The 19,974-nt window shown below is 44.4% G+C and overlaps 1 protein-coding gene across 1 annotated transcript in view; it reads right to left on the bottom strand.

Annotated features, from left to right (window-relative positions):
* Positions 1-15,509, bottom strand: part of ITPK1 (inositol-tetrakisphosphate 1-kinase) — a 149,731-nt gene extending 134,222 nt beyond the window's left edge. The window contains exons 1-2 of the mRNA XM_065636543.1: positions 15,288-15,509; positions 14,758-14,958 (exon numbers count right to left, since the gene is read on the bottom strand). Coding sequence (XP_065492615.1) covers positions 14,758-14,852 — 95 coding nt within the window. The 5' untranslated portion in view covers positions 14,853-14,958; positions 15,288-15,509. The remainder of the gene's footprint in view (positions 1-14,757; positions 14,959-15,287) is intronic.
* Positions 15,510-19,974: the final 4,465 nt, after the last annotated feature.

Raw genomic sequence — 19,974 nt, 5'->3', positions numbered from 1 at the left:
TCTAAGAGATAAAAGAAGTTAAGATAGAGGTAAAACTGTTAAAACATGCTGGAGTCCTCAATAACTGGGTTCAATTATATTTCCTTTCTAGAAATCACCAGTGAGGAGCAGACAACTTTTTAAAACCTGGCCTTTTAATTTTGAACTATGCCTTGGAATAGATAGATATCAGTTAAAAGCTGCTGACAAATATCAAGATACATCAAATATCAAGTAACAAACATTTTGGCTCTCCTTTGATATCCAACCACCTATGAGCAATTTGCAGTCAGTTCAGCTACACAACAGCATTGTGATGGGTTTGTATTATTTGACAGGTGGAAAAAGTAGTATATTGGGAAACTGACTGACTTGCTTAAGTTACAATGAAGCCAACTACAGAGCCAAAAGCCAACCCTATTCTGGCTGCCAGGTCAATGCGTAAGAGACTGTTACCTATTCTCTCCCGGATCAGAGAGCATTCCTTGATTTGGAAACTCCCTGTACAATCCCCACCCCAGTGAATACATGGAAGACATCAAAATTTAAACACATTTCTAATGTTTGCAGCTCATCGATGTACATCTGAGACTTTATTCATACTTCAAAGCTGTCTGGGCAGTGTGCTTCAAAAAAACCCTCATTGACAGTACAGGAGGAAAGAGCCACCTCTCAGTTTTTTTGGGATTGGCCTCGCAGGAATGCCCTCCGGTTTCCTGAGCTAGTGTAGGCATCCAACACCAACTACATTTTGAATAAACAATTGAATTGGAGGTGAGAGGAAAAAAAAACAGGGATAGAATTTTCACATTCGAAGACATATAAAGAATGGGGAAAAAAAGCTAACTATTTAATAGTTTCATCAAAAGGAGGTCAAGCTTTACCAAGAGAACCTTCACCCCTCTTCTTAGAAAGGCTCCAACAATTATCCCCTCCAAGCCAAAGTGGCTGCCGAAAACAACCCCACAGAGACATCACTGTTTTAAAGATTGAACAAAACCATTCTCCAGCACAAGCCTTCCTTTACTGTAATATTAGCAGCCCTGCTAGGCTGCTCTGTTCTACCTGGATCAGCCCCAAACAACTGGCAATCTACTTTGATTTAACAGGAGAGGGAAGAGGGAGATTTTACATGGACCATGCGCATTTCCCACAAACAAACGCTTTTGTGTTTCAGCTTTCACTACCAGCAGCAGCAAGTGTGTTAAAAATCTATTCTTGCAGGGAGCTTTCACACCCACATATCAGTCAACATAAGAAAAGGTGGCAGCAGCACTAACAAGTAACAGGAAACTCAAATACTACACTTGGTCCTACCAAAACATTTCAAATTACGCTACCGGATACTTCCCTGCGCCAAGGAGGCATTCAGAGCACTTTCAATGGCATTGTGGTTGCATGTTTTAATTACTACCTACCACGCTTTTGATTCTTGGCCATCAATCGTTGTTATCAAGCGATTACATATCTTGAGTGCCTGCTCTCAGTAGTTATGGTGCAACAACGCAAGAAGAAATTGGCAAGAGGTTTATGTGTTGATTCCAGGTTTGCCACCGAACTTGTGCCACTGTGAACAAGTTCAATTTCCAGCCCTGTCTCTCAGGCTTCCCATATTAAAAAAAACCAAAACAAAACAACAACACACGCCAAAACACAAACCATAATTAAATATAAACACCAGGTATATCCAGTTCCCAAGTAATCCAGCTACAGATATTTCAAACAGGTTCAGAGTGAGCTGGATTAGCCCAAGGTCTGCAAACATGCTCAGCTCTCATAAAGGCCAAGAAAACTCAGCACCTTAACAGTAGGAGCTATTGAGAATCTCGGCCTAATTCATATGCAAGGATTACTGTTTTAGGAATAAGCATTAGTACAAAGAACTTGACCCCCATCTAACTTGTCTACAGAACAACAGATTAAGAGATCTTCATCTTAAACATCAGGAAACAGCTCTGCTCAAGAAGAAATCTGTAGTAAGCCTTAGAATAAATGACTTTGTTTCCAAATTCTTCGTCCAAGCTATGAATCAAGAATTTTAATTAAGGTCTCCTAATTGCAGTTAGCATAATTTGGGACGGGGGCAGGGAGGAAACATGCTTTTCCACAGTCCACTGGTATCAAAGCTGACAGACAAAGAAAGAAAAGTAACTTTAAAAATACACATTAGCTGTAGTAAATGCTCTACCCATGTTCTCTGGTCTCAGAACCACATTTTCCTGTTTGAAGAAAGCTCTCCTGTCTGGTTCTACAAACCTTTTTCAAAATGACAAACAGGAGAAACTAGGAAAAAGGGAAAAATCAGGGAAGTTATTTCTTAACATATGAACAGCCACAGCACATCAGACTGAAGGTTCGACCGACTCTGCCTAGAGTGTGGCCATTCTCCCTGTTCCATAGCCAAAGACACAAAAGAAACATCCCAAAATATTGTTCTTCTCCACTGATTTCTTGCAATTACAGCTACACTGTTTTATTACCACTGCAACAATACTAGAAGAAAACCCGCCACAAAAGGGATGAGATTAGGCATTACATTTTAATAGATTATTCAAGACAAACAAGAGATCAAATGACAGCACAAAAATGTTGTGCCAACCCCCACCCAAACAATACCTATTGTGAACCAAGATACAGCACTGCACTGGATCAGGAAACTGCTTAACACAGTAGCACAAGAATGAGAAAAGAGTTTTACTAGAAAAGCTGGTGGTCAGCAGAGTACAAATGGAAGTGACTGTCTGCTGCAACCATCATTCTGTACTACGCACCTCAGTTTATTTTACTTAGAGAAAAAAAAAAAAAAGACAAAACTTCCCAACGACTTTATGCATCTCTCATTCAATCACTTTTGGCTCCTTCCAGCACCATTTTGGGCCCCAAATGTCAGACTCCTCATTGACTCAAAAGAGTATTTACATCCTACCAGTCTCTTAGAAACATTCACAATTAAAACACAGCAGCAGACCAGCATCAATCAAGTAAAGTCTTCTCTACTCTCCAGAGACATGAACTTATATGCTAAAGATCCATATGGTTTGATTACAAAACCCAGAACCAGCAATAACCTTATATACTTTAAGGAAAAGAGCCAAGAGAGTCTTTAAATTACCTTCAGACGAGCCAATAATAAGATCCACTGTTTTTACTGAGAAAACAAACAAACAAGTTCTGATCCACAAGAAAGCTCTACCTTGAGGTGCAATGCTATCTGAAAACAGGCAATCCATCACTAGTAAGCAATGAAGAGTAAAGCTACGACCACATTGCACTAACAAAGGAATCAGAAAGGACATCAAGGGACAGTTCTTGAAACCAAGTTAGTCCCAAACAACAGCCATTTAAACTTGGGAATGTCTATGACCAAAGATTCTCCACTCTACTGAACTGTAAATAAAGGAAAATTCAAAGCACAAATTCTCCCAGATACTGAGAACTGAGAACTAAAATAGCATCAGAAACAGAAAGAAAATGGAGCTTCAACCCCCTATCTAGCAGCAAGCCTATACTTTCTATTCCTCAAAGTGTACTAAAATTTTATAAAAGCCTTCTGTAAAGGCCAAGAAAAAGGTCAAAAAACTACTCACTTGAAAATTCACTCCAGCCTGCACAGAGTCCCTGGAACTTGGATCTATTCCTTCAGACAGAAGAAAAGGTTACAGAAAAATGTCAAGCCCCAAAGTCAAAATATTACTCCATCCAGTGCTTGTCCACCTGCAAATAGATCTCTTTTCCTTCATAGTCCCAGCTCCCACTTGCAATCCATGCAACCAAGAATAGCAAGAGGCATAGGGCAAACCATTTTCTTTCCACAGATCAAACCAGCTTTAAAAGGTGGTGGTTTTGAAAAAGTCAACTTCTGAGTGACAAAAGGCGCTGCTCAATTTTATCATCACGTACTCTTAGCACGGCACATGGTGCTCTAACCCTATGTGTCAGCAGCAATATTTCTCCCCTTTTACTCTTATGCTTTCTCCTTTTCTGCCAGATACAGGGTGCAGGTCTGCAACTACCAGTACTCTTTTTTTTTTTTTTCCTCCATCAGCCTTTCATCGAAACAGCAGATCTGCTTAGTTTCTTTTTCCCTTTCCTCCCTCACATACACTTGCACACACTTTCACAGGAGTTTTCTTTCAGTGCTCGAGAACTACCAGATTGACAGCTCCAGTGAATTAAGCTCCCTCTTTGTCGGCAAAACAAGAGCAGCACCACAGGCGATCTTAGAACAAGCTCCCTCTATCCTCCTCTTCCCATCCCTCCAACTAGCAGGCGTATCTAAATGCCGAACTTCGAACACAGCTCTGTCATACCAGGGGGCCTTGTAAAGAGCCTCCAATAACGTGGTTTACCCAGACTATATCACAGGACACTAATGTTAAAGCCACACATGATGGAAACACCATGAGTCGACACATTATCTGTATGCACCTGTGCCAGACAATGCAGTAATGCAAGTCTATGTTTAAAGACTGACTGGCAAAGTAAATCTATTTTAGACAACAGTGTGAAAGAATACTGAGTTGAAGCAACTCTTAAAGCCATACTTGAAACTACAGAAAGGCAATGTTAACCAAAAACCAACAGAAAGACAAGAAAAATTCAATGCTTCCAATATCAGACAAAAAACGGGTGCAGACTTCATTTGAAAATGAATTGTTCATTTGGCATAAATGCTACAGAGGCAGGGCTTCTGCTACTATTGCAGTAAAAATATTGTACTTTGTTTTTGAAGTGTTCCTCTGCTATGTTACCACTTAACCTGGTCAAGCAGCACATGTGGATCTGGATACTCTCCTCTCTTCAATTACAAGGGGTTTTTAGGTTCCACAAACCCCACTGTTGGTTGTAAATCACAGACTGCATGCACTAGATGAATTTAGAAGACAGCTTCTAAGCTGTACCCAGCTTCTAAGTTCCTCCTTCTCCCTTTTTTGCAGGTTTTTTATTTTTAGCAGGAAAGTCTTTTCTCTTTGGGGAAGAACTTGTGACTTCTGAACTTGTTACGACAGAATTTTTTTTTTTTTAATTGTTAAAGAGCCAGAGTGTTTTAGTGAGATGAATACATATATATCCACTTAAAAATAAGTAACGCCTATTTCTTTACAGGTTTATAAAAAAAGAAAAAAACAAAACAACAAAATGAAGCAAATTTATATTTGATCATGTTTTACTCATAGCAAAACTAGAGAACAGCAAACGTGCGTTAGCCTCTTTACGTTCCTGTGATGTTAGGAATTAAAGCGAGCTCAAAAACGCATTAAAAGGTTTATGCAGAGCAGATCCATCTGTGGCTGTTAGATACAGTGCCATGGACACAACTTCTGCCACCACAGTCTGTAAACCAGCAACTGACAGAAGGCAAGAGGGTCTGCCAAGGGGAAGGTGAGCACATTTGCTCTGTGCCTCATCTTTTCTCTAACCATCTGCTACAACCATCATCCAGGTGCTGGCTGGGCGGGTTCAGGTCTGTTTGGCTGGCCTTACACTCTTCAGCTGGCCTGTCAACCAGAACACCTCCCAGCGGTCAGGGCTTCCGCTACAGAACAGAACACACAGGTCAACTTGTGCAGGAGTAACCTCACCGTTACCCCAGGCCACCTTCTCGCCATTCAAACAGCAGCAAGCAGAGCCCATAGTGGCTGCACCAGCGGGCAGAGAGGGTGGATCCTCAGCCTGTAAAATCTCCCGAAATAAGACGTGTTCCTGTAATACAAAGGAATAGCACGTTCCTGAACAAAGCAGCATCTACATGCAGCTGTATGGCATGCAGACACAGCTAAAGAGCAACAGTTACCAACCAGTATTTACATTCATCTCTGTGGCTGGTTTTTTATCTACAACGAAATAACCGAGATTCTCACTGAAACACATTTTAGAAATAACACACTCGATTGGGTTTAAGTGGTCACTGCTGGACTCACTAAAACATCGCATATTGCTGAAACAGGCAGTGTTTCATAGCCCACACGTACAAACGATGACACTTTCGAGCCTTGTAGTGAAACCAGGTTGACAAGATAAGGAATAAGCCTAGTCATCACACCAGTTCTTGTAACCAGGCAACTCATTTCGGAGTGGGAGGGAGAAAGGGCTGCAGTGCCAGGGCTGCTGATGGGGCCAGCGTGGCATGTCATGAGTGGACCTTTATGATATCATTTCATTCCAGCACCATTAATCACCCCAGACATCACCTGTTCTATCAGCTATTAACCAGTTGCCCCAACATGCAGATAACTTTATCAAGGTTAGGCAGTGAGAGTCATTGCTAAGCACTACAACATCCAGTGCCAAAGGCCTTATTTCCAAAGAATTCTCTGAACTATTTCATTCTGCTGTAAGACAACCCACTTACACTAGTACATGTACTTATCTGTACCTAACATGGGGGGAAAATTACAGAAAGTAGCAGAAGTCACTGGAACTTCAAACCACATGATTTCAGAAAAGGACAACTATGTTGCTTTTGGCAAAAATACTCACCTCAAACCAGGTCTCTTAAAGCACCAATTTTTAGCCCATTAGCACTCTTCAAAGAGAAGAGACTCCTTCAATGCGCACACACCTTTGTCCTGTGGTCGGACAGGACAAACATGAGCCTTCAGGACAACTGCCAGGAGCATCCCAGCTTCACAGCTCAAGATTTAGTTGTTTTCTCTTTTGCTACAGACATGTCTCATTCAAATATTTTTTCCTCCTTTGCCAGGAGCACTATGGAGAATTCATTTTCATGAGGCAATGCCTAGGGACCCAGACCGAACATAGAGAACCGATGCATTACAGAGGAAAGGGACCCAAGATGGCTTGTTGACAAGGAGGAAGAAAAGCCTGCGAGGAGCACGAAGAGGAAAAAAATAAGCCTGTTTTTTGAGGAAGAAAGACTGACTTCAAATTCTTCCAAGCAAGCATGACTCAGCAGTATGTGACAAGCCAAAATGAGACGCATTATAAATCTTTACCAACTGGCATCCAAGGGGAGAAGATTAAATAGCTCAACATGAACTGAACCAGATTCCAAGTTCTGGGCCTGGCTCTGCCAATTACTTTCCTGAAAGTGCCATTAGCTCTAGAAACGCGACTTTCTCCACTCTACAGGTCAGATATCTGGGAACCCTCAGAGAAACCTAAAGGACACAGACCCCCCTGCCCACACGGCAAAGAGCAGACTTCTGCTTCGGGTCCCCATCCACGGGAACCATTAGCCAGGATCTGCAGGAGTGGCAGCGAGCCCCAGCCAAAATAACTCAAGCACTGCGGTTGGGAGGAAAGAGAATACAACTAAAGACGTTTTACTTGGAACTAAAGGACATTCCCCCGCAATGAAACTCAGTCATTTTGAAAGCCATTCTTAAAAGTACGCGGTTGTCCTCCAAATAGGATTTCTCTCTGCAGAAAGAGAGAATACTAACTAGTATATGTATTGTAATTGCACAGTATAGAGGTATCAGTAGTGTTCTCCTTGATTGTATAAAGGGCATAACTCTTTCTGAGGAGAGTTAAATTCCATCAGTACAAAACAAACCATTGTTTCGAGGATCGAACATTGAACTCAAAAATGAGAAAAAGAAGATAACCAGACAGAGGAGGGTATGTTCCACAGCACTATGGCACAGATGTGCCCAACATAGGTGCTTATTTACCCATTATCACACTTATTTTAGCATGTTTCACATGCTCTGCTTCCTTGTTTCCTTGGAACATGTTCAAGAATGTCACCTCACCAAAAAGCATCAACTGTTGAGATGAAAAGCACATTATTTGGCCAATATCATGAGATATGCTGTCAATCAGTGCTTCCCAGGTGCACAGCAAACACTTTCCGTCATCTCTGACACCCCTCTCAGGTTGAGCCTATATATTTGAAAAAGCTGCACACATTTAGACTGCATGCCTAGACTTCCAAAGTCATGACTCCTGAATTAGTAAAGGCAGTTCCAAATACTTGATGCACACAAGGAACTGTTTCTCAGGCACCTTCTGCACTGTTACAGATTGGACCGAACCGGGACAGCAGTGACCTCAGGAGAGGTCAACATCTCTGCCCTGAAACAGGACCACAGGCCCATGTCATTCCCAGCATGTTTGTCCCAACCAGTGCTAGCAGTCTCAAGCAACGAATTCCACTGCTTATCTAGGTAATCACAGCATCTTTTCCACCTACCTATCATCCCTGCTTCTTGGCCCAATTGAAGCCCACTACTTTTTTTTTTTTTTCTACCTACAGTGGAGCTGGGGAATATAATGGTTTGGAGGGTTTTTTGTTTGTTGTGTTTTGGCTTTGTTGTTGGTTTTTTTCTTTTTTCTTCCCCCCCCCCCAATAGCTTTTTACAGTGTCTGAAGATCCATCTCCAGCCTTCTTTTCTTTATGCTGAATAACGCAGTAAAGCACACTGTATTTTCAAGACCTCCGATCCCTCTTATTACTCTCTTTTGGGTGCTTTCCAGCTGATCTGCCTTTTCCTTGAAATGCCATGCCCTGAACCAAAGGCAGTAGGTGAGGCTACAGCAGCAACCGCCTTATCAGTGCTATGCAGAATGGAGACATGACTTCATGTGCTTTTCAGGCTGTGTTCCAACTTATATATCCCAATATGACATTTGCCTTTTTTTTTTTTTGGCAATACTGTCAATTCGTATACAGCCTGCGATCTGCAGAAGAATGCAGATCTTTCTCTGAAGAGCTGCCACCTGACCAGCCTTATTATTGTTCCTTGCTGCATATCAGTTCAAACAGTTTGTGGTAAAGGGATGTGCCATGAGGAGGACGCGAACTTCCTGAACCTGAGGTAAATGATTGCTAGATGATGAAACAGAGCCGCTATGAAAGGGTGATTGTTACAGTCCCTTCTGGCGCTGAGAGGCTGTGCTCCATGTTCCCATGAAATGGTTCTGTAAGCAAAATGCAGGAAGCTTTTTGTGAAAGGGATGCCGACCACTAAGTGCTCTGAGAGATTAAGAAAATGCACATACATCCAGTTCTTTTGGGATGTACAGGCTTTTCTAGAGACTACTGGAAGAATGGGCAGGAACCCAGAAATACACTGAACTTTTCCTTCAAGAAATACATAGGGTTTTTGCTACTAGCTTCAACACTTTTTCATGGCTTCGTATAACTTCTAGCATTAGACTAGTTGTCTTTGTTAGAGCTGATGTGAAAGAAACTTACCCATACATCCGGCTCCCAGTTACTTCTCATGACATAGTATTTTAGACTAACACAAACAACAATGGGAGCTATTGATCAACACACCTATGTTTTATTTTTATGGCTTTTAAGGCTGTAAAAGCTAACTGGCACAAGCCAGGCATTTAACAAAAGTAGTATTTAGGTTTTTTTTGTGGGGAATTGGGGTTAAAGAAAATCCCCCAAGTCCTTCCTGGAAAAAGTATGCAATATACTTCATGATCTGCTATATAAAGAAACAGATTAATTTAATACCCTCAAACCAGCATTATTCTTAAATCTATCTTAAAACTCATGTTTAGGTTCTTGTGCCTAGGCCATGGCACACAAGAGACCACAAATAAAGTTTAGAAGAGAAAAAGCAAGCCATACAGATCTACAGCACTGACAACAGTGTTTACCGTGTTATGGTAGATTTGCTAAACAGAGTAGCTTCTCATACGTGCTAAAAGGCTTAACTATCACAGAAATAAAAATGGGCAGAAGCTGAAGAATCAATTTAGCTTAAAGAAAATTTGAAAAACAAAGAAGTTCGAGTCACACAAATTTAAATTAGGAATGCTAGAAGTTTGGTAGGAAAAAAAATCATTGGTTGCTATGCTCAACAGATCGATCTGGTATCTGCATCGAAATAGCTTCATCATAACATAACAACAACAACAACAAAAAAAAAAAGAATTTAAAAAAAAAAAAAAACCACCCACAAAAACCAACCCACCACAGTGACCCAAATGATACCCAAATGATCTCCAGCACAGGTGATGTATGCTCTAACAGGAGCTACACACCCAAAGAGACATGCATCCCCTTGCATAAAACCCAAACCTGCTGAACTGATGCAGGCAGCAATTCAAGAACATCATCTCAAGTTTCAGAACAGCCTTTGGCAGTGGGTAGCACTTGACAACCCAAACCAGACTAAGAAGCCTTTGCTTCTGTGTGTCAATGAACATGATCAGTTCATCATGGATGGTCTCCCAAAGAAAAAAGATGACAATTCAGCTTACTCTCACACACACAAAAAAAAAAAAAAAAAAAAAAAAAAAAAAGATAACTGGGCTTTCCTAGAAGATATTCTCAATTACCTCAGTTCCATTTTCTTCTTTTGTGGGCAGAATTTGGCTCTCTCAGAATTTCTGTAATTCCCCAAGAACTTTTTCCTCCCAGATGCTCACTCTGCTTTTATGAAAAAAATACCGCATAATAAAACCTGATCATAAATAATATAGGCATTAAGATCCACCAGCACAGTTCTTCTGTCTGTCAAATTAGAGGGTTTATTATGACACGGATTACATCTTCAGGCAAATCTTCAGCTCCTATGCTATTGATTTTCTACACATATAAAGAGGAAATTCTGACTCATATTCATTATGTATATAGCTACACAGAAAAGCTACATTACCATGCAAACTTGCAAGTTGTACATGTGAATGCTTTTGTCCAAAATAACTGAGAAGTAGTTTATCATTCAGAATGGGGTGACTATAAATTACCTCCTCTTGGATGAAGCATATTCACTTCACCTCATATCCCTGCAACTTATTCACATTGCCTTAACCTTACTACCTCGCATCTCCGTGGCTCCCAGAAGAGACTATTAACAGATGACATGCAGAACAACCACCAAGGAAATGGAGGCTTTTATAGAGTGAACAGCCCTTTGTAAATGGCTGCACCTCACTAATCTGAGCTGGTGCCAAACACACACAACTCATTTTCTGAAGAGATATATGCATTTTTCTGTTCTACCACCACCACTCCTCATATGGCATGAACAGGAGTCTTTTTATCCACAACATCCAGAGAGACCTGGCAGTACATCTATGCATAGCTTACGAAAGGATAATATGGGTTTCCAAGAGTCTTTACCACCATCTGCAATTCACATCACAGCTCTGTCATCTCTGGGATGGAACGGGGCACCTCCATCTCTCTAACTCTGTATTAGTGCTCGTGCACCTGCACGGTGACAACCACTCCAATGTCAATGTCACGAGCAGGGAATTAATTGGATTGAGAATTTTTGCCAACTGCATAACTACTAAACCCAACTTGAGAGAGAGGATGAGATGAAGCAGCTAGAGGAAGGAGCCTCATGCCAAAGAAATGCCCCAGCCACAGCACTACAGACAAGGCACAGGGGATGGCTCTCCTGGCACTGGGGAGGGAGCTCACATTCCTCTCTATACACAGCAGCAGGTTGAGCCAGTAGATCAGAGTGAGCCTGGCACATCTTCAGGTTCAGTCTCCCTTGGGAGACACCAGCTGCAAGCTGGAGACCAGGCTTTGCACTTGCCAGGCAAGTGCTCTCTCCTTCAGGTCAACAGCTCCCAAGGTGCTACCCAGGGACCACTGATCCCTCTGCAACAGGCCTGTGAGACCACGCTGCCTTTTTGCTCACCACACCACTCAGAAGCCTGAAAAAGATGCAGAAGCATTAAGGGCTGCCACTCAACAATTTGGGAACCGCTGTCTATATATGTGTCTATAAATGTGGAGGTAGATACCACTATAGGCACTGCTTTCATCTCCTTGGGCTACACTGGGAGGGCACGGCCAAGGCTGTTATGCTCTATGAAGAATACAGCTCAGGAAGGATGTATCTAGTGTGCCATAGCAAGGACCAAAAGTACAGGTGAGCTCAAAGGCCTTTGATACAAGGAAGATTACCTTGGCAAGATTAGGCAAAAGCCCCAAGACACTGTGTTCAGGCACAACAGATGCCATGCCAGTCACACGTTACCAGAACTTCACATAACCGAGTGAAAATTTTAAGGAAAGAAGGCAGGTGCGCCTAAGTTCTCCAGTAAGAAAACCGGGGAATTCGGATGACAAAATTTAACAGGGAAACCTACTGAAGCCCAGCAGCCCAACTGGCACTTTAAAGATGGACAGAAACATGACGAAAATATTTAAGGGACCTGCCTAGTCTTTGTGGAGCAGACACCTGAAGGCAAGCCTGCCCATGCCCCAAAGCAGCACCTTAATTCCTGGTCCACTCATGCTCGCTCCTGTCGCATTTCAGCTATGACAATATAACAACATTCCAGCTTAGGAGGGCTGCTGGAGACAAAACCTGGAACCCCTCTTAAGAAAGAGGTTCCTCACTTAGACCAGAGGTATCAAACTCATTTTCACGGGGGGCTGCATCAGCCTTGCAGTTGCTTTCAAAGGGCCAAATGTAACTTTAGGACTTAAGACTATCTCTCAGAGGATGGTTCAAACATATTCTGAAACATCTGTCCATGATGCCTTTAGGATACCAGTGCTCTGCACTAGAAGTGGCTGCATTGGCAGACTGCAAAGAAATGAAGTTCTCTCATCCCAACAATACTCCTGATTTAAAGCTAGCATGCTACAGGAGTTCATTAGGAGGCTTATCTTACTTTCCTGGATTATATAATTGCTTCATTGCAAACCCATACAAGCAAAACTGAACTTTGTAGTCATCCAGAAAATATATCTCTAGGCAACAGGCAAATAAATTCCAAGTAACAGTCACCATAAAGTACATAGAGTAGATGAACAGAAACAGAGTCCACTCTAATGCATGAATCACTGGACACCTTATTTCCTACCATACACAATATTTCTGGTAAGATGTATGTTGAGCTTGGTGCCACTTTTCTACAGCAATAAAAGATTACAAACACACAAGTAATCAAGTAGATATTACGCATACTTGTAATCCCTGCCTAAATGAATGCAGCCTCCCACTGGTGTAAATGGAAGTTACCAGGAAGGAAAAGAGCATCCCAGGTATCAGCGCAACTTGCTCCAGTGACTTTACTGATCTTTAAACCGAACACTTAACTCCGCTTCTACAGAACAGCTAATATTAAATGCTTTTAAAAACATTAAAGCGTGACTGAACAGACCTATCTAACCAATGTCTATAAATGTACAAAGTGAGCTTAGCCTGTACAGAATGGGATAGCCTAATTTTCATCAAGAAATCAGTAGCGTGTAGCAAGAGAGACACTTTGGGGTCAATTTTCACAGCACTGCAAGGACCTAAAACTATTAATAAATTTGTACAGTACACAAAGAAATTGTAGATCCATGTTATGTAACACAAGTGTTAGTAATTTCTGAAGGAGAGAAAAATTAAGCAAAGAACCTAGTCAAAAAGAGCAACGAGGACACTTGGGCAGAAAGACAGTTTTGGAGATTCCTGAACATAAGAATGTACAGCACATGATACCAAGAATTAAAGACAAATTGCTACAAAAAGCTTTTCACATATTTTCTCAGATTTCCCTTAGTTTCTGTGCATGAAAACCAAACTATATCAAACCTCAAGGCCACAAAAATAATATTTTTCTTATTAGAGGCTGAGATGTATTTTTGTGCCCCACAAAAACTAATCAAAAATCTCTTAGGCAAGGTCGAAGCTTAGTGTTATTCATCCAGAAGTATTTTGTTTGGAGAATCAGGTGAAATTTAAAAAACACATTAACTGACAACCTGTGGCCTTTTCTATACTTTAAAAAACTCTAGTAAAGTTTCGCTGCAGTTTGACAGAGGATACAGAATGCCAAGAACACAAGCTGATGTAAAAGCTTCTGTCGCTTCCTCAAAATAGTTTTCTGTTTCTTCTGCCTCCTTCATCTTTACAGAGAGGAGCAAGTGCTGCCAACAGAAATTTCACAGGGATTTGTGTTCTTAGCATGACACGCTTTAATAAAACGTATTTGAAGACTCATAGACTATATTCTGCAAAGTCTGAACAGGCTTCATAGAAACCAGAACATGGGTTAGAGTATTTTCAATTATCAAACTTAACTTCTTATTCTTGTTATGAGCCTAGTATTATAATGAAATAAATAAGAAAAAGCTGTTATTCACTATCAGAAGCTTTAATGCATGTGTCACAAGACCTCAGATGCACATGGAGTTTATATGTCCAATTAAATAATAAAATTGTGTAATATACTGCAGATATGACCCCCTAAGCTATTCAGATAAAGCCTAATTACAGCTCATCGAACTAACCTTTACCTCGGGGTCCACAGAAAACAGACGCACTTATACCACCTTCAGACATCTCATTCAGGAGAATACAAGCTCACTCAGCGGTTCATACACCCTTAATTTCATGCGCTTTTGCATAACATGAACTAAAGTTATTCCCAGTCATTTAACTCTTCCTAATAATAACTCGGTTTCAGGTCCAAACCTTCGCAGGGTCCGCGGAGACCCTAAATAAGACGATTTCCCGGGGAATACTGCAGACCTCTCGGGAAGCGGCAGGCAGAAGTTCAGCGGGGCGGCACACCGGGCTGTGCCGGGCCCTCGCACACGCACGCACCGAGCTTCCCGCAGCGCGGCAGCCGCCCAGCTGTGCGGGAGAGCTCAGCCGCGGCCCCGCGGGCGCGGAGGGCGCCAGCCAGCCCTGCCTGCCCTCGGTCCCGGCGGGGAGAGGCGGCCGAAGGGCATCACGCACCGAGCGCAAAACGCCCGAGGGTCGGCACAGGCCACGGCCGAACCCGGAGCGGGCGCGACCCGGCCCCGGCCCCGGCCCCAGCCCCATCCCGGGGCCGCCGCCCGCCCAACCGCCCCGGCGCTCCCCGCGGCCAGGGCCGCCTTCTTACCGACACAGCTCGGCGAAGGCCTGGAAATTCAGCTTCCTGATCTTCTTCTCGCTCAGCCAGTAGCCCACCCGCTTCCCCTTCAGGAAGGTCTGCATGGTGCCGGCCCGGAGAGGCGGCGGCCGCCCCGCGACGAGGGGGATCAGCCCGGGGCGGCGGGGGCAGCCCGGCTACCGCTCGCACTCGCCGCCTGCGGAACGACGGCTTTAAGAAAGAAGAGAAAGGGAAATCAGTCGGTTCGCCGCGGAGGACGCCGGCGCTACCCCCCACCCGCCCGGCCTGCGCCGCCGAGCCGAGCCAGGCGCAGCCCCCGGCGGCGAGCAGCGTGCGGTGCCCGGCAGGCCTCGCCCCGCACCGGCCGGCAGCTCACCGAGGCGGGCAGGGCTGCCTCCGTCGGCGGGAAAGCCGCTACCCCCGTCAGCCCGCCCGCCCGCTGCCAGCCCCGGAACGGCCAGCCGCGCATGCTGCCCGCCCAGCGCCACCCGCCGCAGCGCCCGCTGCCCCTCTCCCGGGCCGCCTCCGCCTGCACGGACCCCGCCGCCGGCTCGCCTCCGTGCCCGCCCGCTGCTGCTGCTGCTGCTCCTGCTGCTGCGCGGCCGCGGTGCTGCTGCAGCCGCTCAGCTCCCCATTTGCCCGCTATTCGCAGCCGCCTCCACTTCCTCCTCCTCCTCCGGCTCGTCCCCTCCTCTCCTCGCTCCCGGCCCACAGCACAGGGGCGGGCGGGCGACGCCAGGACACACCCGCCGCGCCGCGGCCCCGCTCGCACCGAAGGGCGCCGCCCGCCCCGCGCCGCGCCGCGGGCACGCTGCCCGCCGCGCCGCCGCCAGCAGGGGGCGGCCGGGGCCGCGCCCGCGCCTTAAAGAGACAGTGCCCGTGCCGGGCTGGCCCGGGGGCGAAGGGATGTGCCGGTGCCGCCCCGCCCCGGGCCGGGCTCGGCCTGGAGCTGGTGCTTGCGCCGCCCGCACCACTCTCCCCTGGGGCCCGGCCCGCCGCTGCCGGCACGGCGCGGGGCATCCTCCGGCCCTTCCCGGAGCCGCTGTCGGGCGGAGGGTCCAGGGTCTGCCCGCCGAGCCGTGTCCCCGGGAGGGCCGGCCCGCTCCGCCCCGCTGCCTTGCCAGAAAGCGGCTGCCTAGAGAAGGGGCAAAACGCGGGCTCGGCTGTCTGCAGTGACAGCCGGGGAATGCTGCGCCCGGGTCTGCGTTTGAACCGATCCAGGCGACAGCGGGTGGCAGCTCCCGGGGGTCCGCGGGGAGGGCACGGATCGTGCTTCCCATGGGCAAGCCCTTCCTGCGCCGCGCTCGGCCGCCCCTTCCCCCCGGCCCGCTTGGCCGTGCCGTGCCGTGCCGTGCCGTGCCGTGCCGTGCCGCCGGGCGGGCGGATGCTGGCGCACACCCCGCCGGGCTCGCCCGGGCACCGGGGCCGGAGGCGGCCAGCGCCGCCGGAGGGAGGCCCGTCGACGAGCCGTCTAATTCTCGTTTCCAAAGGAAGAACAGTTTATACAGCCACTTATCTTTCCTGTTAGAACTACTAAAAATGATTATTCAGTATAATCTTTCGCAGAAAAATGACTCCAGTAAATATGAGTTTTCAAAGCAAAACCAAGTTATCTTCTTCCAGCATTTGGCAAGTATCTGTAACGATTTAACAGAAGTTTCACTAACAGCTATTTCTTATTCAGCTTGGGGTTTTTTGTCTGTTGGTTTGTTTTGTGGTTTTTTTTCCAGGAGGCAGGAGAAGGCAGGCAATCGCCAGCATGAGCTGGCGTTCTGATTTTTGGGTTGGCATTCTTAAATACCGAGGCAGCTGTTCTGTGCTTCCTTTCAGAGGAAGAATATTCCAGTCTGAATTACTGTGGTATCTCACAGCGCAAGTATAATTTTCATCTTTGTTTCTCCATCTGAAATGAGCGTCATCCAGCCTGAACATTTTTCGCTGTCTCTTTGCAAATGGAAAGCATGGCTTTTATAATAATTATGTCTCTTCACAGAGTGGTTGGCAGTACCTGCAATCTGGAACTGAGATGCAGCTGATGCTCCTACGGTGATGCTTTCTCTGAACCAGGCTTGGAGCCCTGTACAGCTGAAACTGCTTGGCGAGTTCTGCTGACTCACAGTATCACAACAAATGCTGTTTAATAACTTCAGCAGAGTATCGGAAAAGTGGTAGAACCATCCATTCAGAGGAAAGAAGGGGAAGAGCCAGGAAAGCCTTAAGAAATACGAAAGGGGTAATTGACCTGGGGAGTAGGTAGAGACAATTTTACATTCCTGCCATTATTTACATGAACAGTGAAGTCACTCTAAGCCAAGAGTATACTAGAAAGTAGTCAGGGTGTGGAATCACTCGCAAACAGCTCATACCAATGTTTTCTGAAAATGTGTATAATATTTTACTACTTCATTTTATATAGAAATTATTATATCTATACATATTCAAAATATATAAGTATATATAAATATTTAAAAATATAAATTATACAATTTTTTTTTACTAGCTTTTCTCCGTTTGTGGTGGTTTTGAGAAATAGATGTTTATTTTTCTCCATCTTAAATTATTTGCTACTGATATAACTCACTTTTCACAGCACTTTTAATCTTAATCATGTTCACACATTTTTTCACAATTCATTAAGTAATGTAATTAGACTTAGTAGATGTATTTTGATAGCATGATTCCTGCTGCAGAATGTTCCACTGATATTTAAACATTTCAGGGAAGCGTGGTAATTTCAGGAAAATTTGTAACTCAGAAAGGTCCAAATGCAAGACATTATCAAAATTAAGTAAGAATTCTGAAACAAATTGCTTTGGTTTCCTGTTTCGAAGTGTTTCATTTTGCTAATATCAGTGCTTTACTTCAGCTCTCATTTCACTGGACTTATTTTAGACTATTACAATTTGCATGAGTATATTAAGCTCAAAATTCATATTTTTTATAGAATGGAATATGAACGTATTGAAACACGACATTATTGAAGCCATCTTCCTAAATTATTTCTTCTGAATGTTTTTTCTTTAAGAAATGTCAGAGTTTCAGACCAATCTAAAACACAGGCTGTGGAGATAGAACAATTTATGAACTTCTTTCCAGATATGGGAGAGCAGGTTTTCAGAGGTGCCATTTTTGCCTCCTGTAGAAATGAAGCACAGGAGCTACAAAGGAGGAATTTGCTTTGGTCCAACATAGATGCATCGGAGACCAGATTCAATCTTAGGAAGGAGAAAGCTGGTAAATTCCTTCACTTTAAACTGCCTTTTTTTGAATTGTAACCCTTGAACAATTTCAGATGAGGGAAATATATTTCATCTGGTGAGCCACTGTACTGCATTTTGCTGCACAATGTTGCTAAATAAATTACAATCCTCTGTTTACATTGCAGAGCCAGTTCAGGCAATGCCAAACCTGTGACCACACCAAGCCCCAGGGTAATGTTTACCCAGTTCTTGATCAGAAGCAGGTTGACTATTCCTGTGACTCTCTGTGGCCCAATGCTGTGAGCTGCAATTCATGAGCTGCTTCATGCTAATTAAAGGGGTGAGGGTTGATTAAGATCTTAAGCCCTCCAGCAATAAGAACTATCTTCCTCTTCATCTTAGCTTCAGCTACAGGTCAAAGCAGGTTTCCCTGGTTTAGCTGGAACCTCTCACACCTTGTCTTCTAACCCTTTCCACAAATACGGGGGCTCAGATGAGGCTGGACACTTGCAATGTGGCACAAGTTAGTGAAATTCCGTGGGAGTTCCTTTTGGAATAAGATGAGGCACCTCCATTCACTTCATTAGTTATCAAACTATATTTTCTCAGTGAATATCAAACAATTTTCTCCACACCTGGCAAAAGTCACGGTAGGATTTTTTGCAATGAGTGGAAAGAAGGTGAAGTGATTTTCACTGCCTGTGTTTTAAGCTTTTTCAGTTTTATTTTAAAAGCTCTCGCTTTCCACAGGACAGATGTTACTCTGCTGCAGATGCACAGGAGGAAGGGCTGAGTCTTCCACATCAGGACAGCCTCCACTTTCTCCAGTTGGTCAAACCACCAAGTCAGCTCACGTGCTAACGTGGCACTGCTGGAATGAGGCTGTGGGCGGGAGGGAGAATGAAAAAGCCTTGCACTGCAGCTTCTTGGCTTTGAGAGACTCAGAGAAGAGCCCCGGTGCTGCACAGCATCTGGGACTGTTCATCACCAGTGAGGCAACTAGAGAAAAATGCATGGGAAGCATGGTGGGCTACCATTTCTTCAGGTCTCTGCTCGATCTACAACTAATTCATTACTGCATTATTAATAAAAAGGCCAGATATTACTTCTTTTCATAATGGTTCACTAGAAGATGTGAGTGAAGCTGAGCTTTTCCAGTTTATGGTTGGGTTTTGCCTAACTTCTGGCAAAAGACATTATAATCTCAGCTATTGTCTGGAAACTTTTCTGAGTGTACTCTGGACCAGCAGTTTTTAAATGATGAACAGCAAAAGTTAGTACTCATGGATGAAAGCTCATTTTTTATTTTTGTGTTTAAAATCATGAAGGCTAACTCTAGGCAAAGGACATGCTTCAGCCAGCTGCTGTAGGGTTCCTGTAGTGGCTCATGAATCAGTAGACTGAAGCAGTCCCTCCAAAACCTGCCACTTGTTCTCACCTGCTGCCATGCCCTCCTTTACAACAGCCGAAGTGCCCCTGTGGCTGTGTGTGAACAGGACTGGGGACCTAGGAACTGACCTGGACTAAAACAAACTCAGAAAGTTGACAACAGTGTTTTAGTCTTAATCCAAACCAATTCCCCAGTCTGGAACACCATCCTTCTTCCTACCTGTTTACAGTGGCAGAAGGAAGAAGTCAGTGAAAAGGCTGGAAGAAGGAGGCCAGGTAGAGAAAGCACCAAACTGCCTCTTTTGGTGGCAATCCCATTTTACAGCAGCAGCAGCAGAGGATGGTGAAAGCATGGTGTTCACCACTACTACTCCCTTACTCACCTAACATCCTGTGCAGTATTTTGATTTTATAAATAAAAGAAGGATGAAGACCGGCTGAGACTCATCAGTATTTCTGAGATCTTGTAGAGAGTAGCAGAAGAAATTCAGCCAAAGGGCTCAAAAACCTTCCAAAAGAGGGTGACAATGATGCCTGGCAGATGATCAGATCTTGCAGTGCCATTCAAGGATTCCTGAGATAACTCCCACCAGCCCCAGCAGAACACTGCTTAGATTGCTACCTGTAACACTGGTAG

The sequence above is a fragment of the Caloenas nicobarica genome, chromosome 5, assembly GCF_036013445.1.
Source record: "Caloenas nicobarica isolate bCalNic1 chromosome 5, bCalNic1.hap1, whole genome shotgun sequence".
NCBI lineage: Eukaryota > Metazoa > Chordata > Aves > Columbiformes > Columbidae > Caloenas > Caloenas nicobarica.
This window is presented reverse-complemented; position numbering and strand designations above follow the sequence as displayed.